At 38.4% G+C, this 6,540-nt stretch overlaps 1 protein-coding gene across 2 annotated transcripts in view; it reads right to left on the bottom strand.

The window, feature by feature from the left end:
• reps2 (RALBP1 associated Eps domain containing 2) overlaps positions 1-6,540 on the bottom strand; it is a 65,839-nt gene that overhangs the window by 16,490 nt on the left and 42,809 nt on the right. For both annotated transcript variants that reach the window (XM_014000958.1, XM_014000963.1), the window contains exons 14-15: positions 6,339-6,397; positions 6,142-6,231 (exon numbers count right to left, since the gene is read on the bottom strand). In XM_014000958.1, coding sequence (XP_013856412.1) covers positions 6,142-6,231; positions 6,339-6,397 — 149 coding nt within the window. The remainder of the gene's footprint in view (positions 1-6,141; positions 6,232-6,338; positions 6,398-6,540) is intronic.

Below are 6,540 nucleotides of genomic sequence, written 5' to 3'. Positions count from 1 at the left end.
ATGCGTGGCTGTGTGATATATTCATTCTGAAGCTGAATTAAAGCAGTAGGCTAACTCGTTAATGGTGAACATGTGGATTTGTTAATACACTGGCAGGCACAGCAATGTTAAACGACTTTTGCGAGGTAACGCAATACGTTTGCGTGGGAACACAAAAAGAAAAAAAAAATCCCCCATGTTGCCTCGTGGGCTCCGTAGTTTTAAGCCTTCACTTCCAGTTTGTAAGAGAAAACTCTGAGCTCAAACAGTGGAAGTCAATGAGAGTTTGGATGTGTGTACTCAAGTCCTAAAGCTGTGAGACACTGAGTGGAAGAAGACAAATATGTCTATGATTGATTAGATGACTGTACAGAAATAAAAACTGCCTTAAAAAAATCTCTTTTTATTCTGGAATTTAGCAAATAGAAAAAAATGTTGGTAATGACCTAAAACAGGAAAAGTTTATTCGGGTTTCATGTCAGACAGAGTGAATAAATGCATATGTGTCTTTTTACATAGTATGTAAACTTCTGGTTTCAGAGAATTTGGAATTGTGCTTCACTTGGAGAAAATCAGGTTTATCTTACCTAACCAAGAGAGAATATTTTATAAGATCCGGCAATTAGTTATTAATTTGATGGATAAACTTTAGCAATAATAATCATTTTCTCCTTAGTTCAGACTACAGTTTGTCCACCTTCTGTGAGTTTTCTTATTTAATTTTTTACATTAGAAGGTGTTTTCTGAGTGTATGTATTTATGTTATCAAACCTAAATCTAATAAAAATTATATGAAAAAAAAAAAACCTTAACCATGATTATGTAAAAAACGAAAAATATGTCAAAACACTACGTATTTCAGTCAGGTTCAACTTTTTGTTTTTTACTGTGAAGAACTACAGAGCTGGTCTGAGAACAGTAAAACCTAATGAAAACATCAAACTTACGGTAGTTAAAATGTCACTGTGCTTGTGGAGATTTTTTTCTTTTTTAATTTCTTTTATGCCATATGATGAATTGCAATGAAAAGTTACAGTTACACACTGTTCTGAATCGAGGTGCACGTTTTAATGTAGCTTTTGTGAGTTCTTCTAATGCTGTAGGAGGAAAACTGTGATGAGATGAATAATGACTAAACACTAATATGGGTGATTAACTGCACTGTCACCTGTATCTAACGTGAATATATGGTGAATGAATGAAGAATAAAATAAATAGGAATCAGTAAAATAATTAGTGATAGAAAGTTAAATAAAGTGAAGTGGAACAAATAAGTTATAGAGAGAAGCAAAGTAAAAAAATGAAATAAAATTAAGTACAAACAGAAAGGYAAACAAAAAAAGGTGGTTGGTTAAGAACAAATGTAAAAGTAAACAAAAAACTGAAGCTTTTTCTCAGGAGACTCCAAGTTCCCTGAGTGTTTTAGAGAATCTGAGCTGCTCCACTTTCAGTTGATCTTACTAAGTGAAAAACATACACAGAGCTCAGCTTTCTCTGAGCTAATCTCCTAAAGCTGCTTGTGATTGAGATCACTATCAGAGCTATGGAGCTACAGTAAAACATTTTTCTACGGGAACCAAAGAAAGTCAGGATTAAATTAAGCAAACTCAGAAAGAAGAGAGGAGACTTTGTCTATAAGATGAAAGAGTGTTTACATCATCACAGGAAGACGATGGAAACCAGAGGAGACTGGATATAAACAGATGAGGTTCTGCTCACCATATAACCYGAGGGCAAATCTGCCTCACTTCATACATTTATGACTTGTAAACTCAGAAATGTATGGAACACGTTAGGATCTTTTCTGACTGCCCTGCATGAACTTGTAAAAGTTTCATCCACTCCTCAGGGGCATGAACGTCATGTTCATTTAGGGCTTTTAATAATTTATACAAATCTTTCTTTTCCTCGACTCAATAGTTTTACAACATTAACTATTTTTTTTATATAAATTGGGTGCACAAGTTTGAATGTCTAATTTTCTCTAAATAAACACAGGTTCAAAATGTAAATAATGGTTCAAAATAATACATGCATTCATTAAAATGGGCAGGTGTGGTGGAGTGGTTAGGGGAGTCATTCTGGAAGCGGTRGGTCACTGGTTCGATCTCCCGTTCCAGCCGCCTCAGTCGTTGTGTCCTTGGGCAAGACACTTCACCCGCCTTGCCTACTGATGGTGGTCAGAGGGTCCGGTGTCCACACCATCATCAGTGTGTGAATGTTTGTAGTGTAAAGCTCTTTGGGGTCTCCATGGGGCTTGATWAAGCTCCATAYAAGTTCAGTCCATTTAAAATTTCACTGAGTTTGCTTGACTTTTGGTCAAATGTTTTTGTGCTGGCAAAAAGAAATGATGAGCTGTAGTCAATCATGATCAATAACAGAATGTTCAAGAACTTTTAGCACAGTTTATTAATAGATTTGGTAAAAAATGGCAAATGGCTTGAACTTAMATAGCACYTTATCAAATCCACTCAGACCACAAGGCGCTTTACACTTCAGTCATTCATCCATTCATACACTGATGATGGTAAAMTACAYTGTAGCCACAGCTGCCCTGGGGCACACTAACAGAGGTTGGGCTACCATGCACAGGCACCACAGGACCCTCTGRCCACCATCAGTAGGCAAGGTGAGTGAAGTGTCTTGCCCAAGGACACAACGACTGAAATGGTCTCCATGTCTACCAATGTCCGTGCCCACCAGTGTATCAGTCTACCAGCATCAAAGTCTATTAATGTCCCAGTCCATTAGGGTCCCAGTCCACTGGTGTCCCAGTCTACCAGTGTACCAGTCTACCAGTGTTCCAGTTCACCAGTGTCCCAGTCCATTATTGTCCCAGTCTACCAGTGTCCCAGTCCATTAGTGTCCCATTTCATTAGTGTCCCAGTCTACCGGTGTCCCAGTTCACCAGTGTCCCAGTCCACCAGTGTCCCAGTTCACCAGTGTCCAAGTCCATTAGTGTCCCAGTCCACTGGTGTCCCAGTCTACCGGTGTCCCAGTTCACCACTGTCAAAGTCACCAGTGTCAAAGTGAGTGTAGGAGATTTCAAACATGGTGGGAAAATGAGTATTTTTTCAAAGAAATCAACGGAAAGTGTGTACTGTATGTTTGATTTGCAATGACGATGTAGCTGTGATGAAAGAATATGATGTCYGTCGGCATTATGAGACCAAACATCAGAGCTACATCTCGTACACTGGTGCCGAACRAACACAGAAAGTCAAGCAAATGGCAGATAGCCTGCAAGCTCAACAGCAGGTTTTTTTGTGCTAACAAAATACAAGAAAATGCCACAACAGCAAGTTATGAAGTCGYTAAACTTATTGCCCAGCACGGCAAACCGTTTTCAGACGGTGATTTCATAAAGCAGTGTCTCATCAAAGTCACAGAAATAACGTGCCCAGAAAAAGTGCCTGATTTCAACAATGTGAGCTTATCCAGAAATACGGTGGTGCGGAGAATTGAGGAATTGTCGGGTAACTTGAAACTTCAGCTGGGAGACAAAGCTTGTGGTTTTGMCTTTTACTCGATAGCATGCGATGAGAGCACGGATGCCAAAGACACCGAGCAACTGTTAATTTTTTTGCAGGGAGTAGATGATAATTTTTGCTTTACGGAGGAGCTGCTTGTATGATGAGCCTAAAAGGCACAACGACAGGAAAAGATATATTGAAGCTGTGTCAGAGGCAGTTGAAAAGATGGGGCTTAAATGGGACAAGCTCTGTGGCGTAACAACGGATGGAGCTCCTGCCATGACGGGCGAGCACAAAGGAATGGCATCGTTGGTGTGCGCCAAGGTAAAAGAGAGCGGAGGTGAGGCTGTTAGGATGCATTGTATAATCCACCAAGAAGCACTGTATGCAAAGACTGTCCAGCTGGGTGATGTGATGAACACGGTTGTAAAAACTGTCAACATAATCCGAGCTAAAGGATTTGTTTTCTTTCTTTTTCTTTCTCCCAACAGGTCAGCCATCCTTCAATCCAAAGGACAGCATCACTGTTCCCACTGAGTGCAATGTTCTTCACATAGGTGAGTTTGAAATACACACATTATTGATGTACCAATATGTCACTTTTAGTGTGTGCCCCGGTCCTTTATTTTTCTGTAATTGGCCCTCACTAAAAAAAAGTTTGGATACCCCTGGTCTGTGCGGTTAGAAATGAAGGCGTGAATTACCATTTCCAAGTCTGAAGAGGACAGTAGGGGCTGAAGTTTAGAGATATTATGGAGCTGAAAGTAGCAAGCGGAAACCAGATTCTTTATGTGTTTATCTAGAGATCGATCCGAGTCAAGATTTACTCCCAGGTTGCACACATTCTGCTGGACAGTTGAACTCAAAGAGCCGAGATGTTCTTTTATCTTAGGGATTATATTTTTAGGGGCCAGGATCAAGGTCTCTGTCTTGCTAAGGTTTAAGAGCAGCAAGTTGTCAGACAGCCACTGGTTAACTTTAGTGACATAATTTATGAGAGAGGTTAGTTTGTGGGTGGTGGAGTCATTAAAGGAGCAGTTAGTGTCCCAGTCCACCAGTGTCCAAGTCCGTTAGTGTCCCAGTCTACCAGTGTCCAAGTTCATTAGTATCCCAGTCCACCAGTGTCTAAGTCCATGAGTGTCCCAGTCCATTGGTGTCCCAGTCTACCAGTGTCCATGTCTGTTATGAGGCTTCCAAACCTCAGAACAGTTTACTAACTATCAAGCATGGTAGCGCTTGATAGTTAGTAACTGTGTGTGCATAGTGCAAGCACACACAGTTAGTAATGGACATATTCCTCCATGTTCTAACAGGACAGTGAGTCCAAACACACATCAGAACTGGTTTCTGATTGTCTAAAGCAGGAGAACATAAAGATTTTGCAACATGCTTTCCAAAGCTTTGACCTTAAAACAAGGTTGATGGTTAAGAAATATTTGTGGACTATATTTTAACCAAACAAATTAAATGAACCCTACAAATCCTGCCAAGAAGAATGATCAAATATCAGCCAGAGTTCTGCTAGAAGCTTATTGATGGAAACATGAAGTGACTGAATAAAGTTCAACTTGCTCTGGGACATTTAAACAAATATTAGATATGTTAGACAGTACGTGTTTATTATAGGAAGGTTTTGTTTTTTAAAAAACAGTAAAGTTGTCAGTTGTATAACAACTCTATCCTGGAAATAGAATAGTTCGAATAAATCATTAAAAGCCCCAAATGAGTATGAAAACAACTGTATATAAAACAAATAAAATAACGCAGGTGTCTCTTTAAAAAAAAAAGCTTCGTCTGATTTGTCAAATAAAAGCCAGGAGCTTTGATGCCACAAAAACAGCCTCAAACCTCTTTCCCTATGAAAACAGACACAAGACAAGACTAAATAAAAAAGCTCAACAAATAAAAACTCACCAAAGTGACAAGGTTTCATTAGGTGATCACAAGCAGCACATGTCCTGCTGGTTGATGCTGTGTGGTCTGTTTGACAGTCTTTCAATAAGAGAAAATACTTCCTAATGCAGTGTTTGTTTTACTAAATTAGCTTCTGCAGAAGAGGAAATAGTCTAACCTTTTAGGTACAGCACTGTAAAAACCATGTGAACAGAAGCAGGAAGTGAATGGTTCAACAAATATAAAATGGTAAATGATGAACAAAATGTTTTAGTGACAAGATAAAGCAACATATATTCATCTTATAAGACTGAGGTCAATTTATTAGACTAATTTATTAGAGACAAAAACAAAACTTAAAGAGAACCTTCGAGCTGCACTTTATAAGGATTTTTATACACATAAGTAAAAAAAGTTTTTTTGGAAGAACTTTGTGTTTTAATCTTTAAAATTAAAACAAATTTGATATATTTGTTAAAAAATATCCAAGAAATTGAACCAAACAGTGAAAACTCTACAGATGAACTACTTCTCACTTCAACCATAAATTCACTCTTGATATTTTTATTTGCTTTCAGCCCCCACACACTTTCATTTATGTTGCTTCCATAACCGTTGAGAGAGTCTGAGCCTTGAAATGACACATCTGAGATGGAAATGCTGACATGCTGTGAACAGGAATCTGTCAGCTGATTTTTACTTCTTTATTTATCTTTTTACAGAAGCCGGTTCTGTTTCCCATACGTGATGAGTAAAATGAGACTAATGAAGGCAGAGAATCAGGTTTGAGTCTCACCTCTTCTCTGAAGTGACTGAAGTCAGCAAAGTTGGGCTGCTGCACCTTGTTCTGGGAAACTTTGTCTGAAACGTTGAGAAAATGAGGAACCTGACAAACCAAAAAAAATAAGTTCTGATAAGTGAGAGTTTTTGTTCTTTATTTCAGTTGGAGTTCAGGGAAATGGCATCGGAGCAGATTAGAAGTGAAAGACGCACCTGGGAGGTGGACGGTCTGGGAGGCAGGGCTGGAGGCAACAACCATCCACTTTTTACCCCTAAAAAAATAAATAAATAAATGAAAAAGTTATTCATTAAAAATGTTCTGCGGTTGGTTCTATTTTGTTTTATTTTATTTAGTTTGATTTTATTTTTCTATTCTATTCTATTGTAATTTTCTATTCTATTCTTCAATGTTATT

Source organism: Austrofundulus limnaeus, unplaced genomic scaffold (assembly GCF_001266775.1).
Source record: "Austrofundulus limnaeus strain Quisiro unplaced genomic scaffold, Austrofundulus_limnaeus-1.0 Scaffold8, whole genome shotgun sequence".
NCBI classification, from domain to species: Eukaryota; Metazoa; Chordata; class Actinopteri; order Cyprinodontiformes; family Rivulidae; genus Austrofundulus; species Austrofundulus limnaeus.
This window is presented reverse-complemented; position numbering and strand designations above follow the sequence as displayed.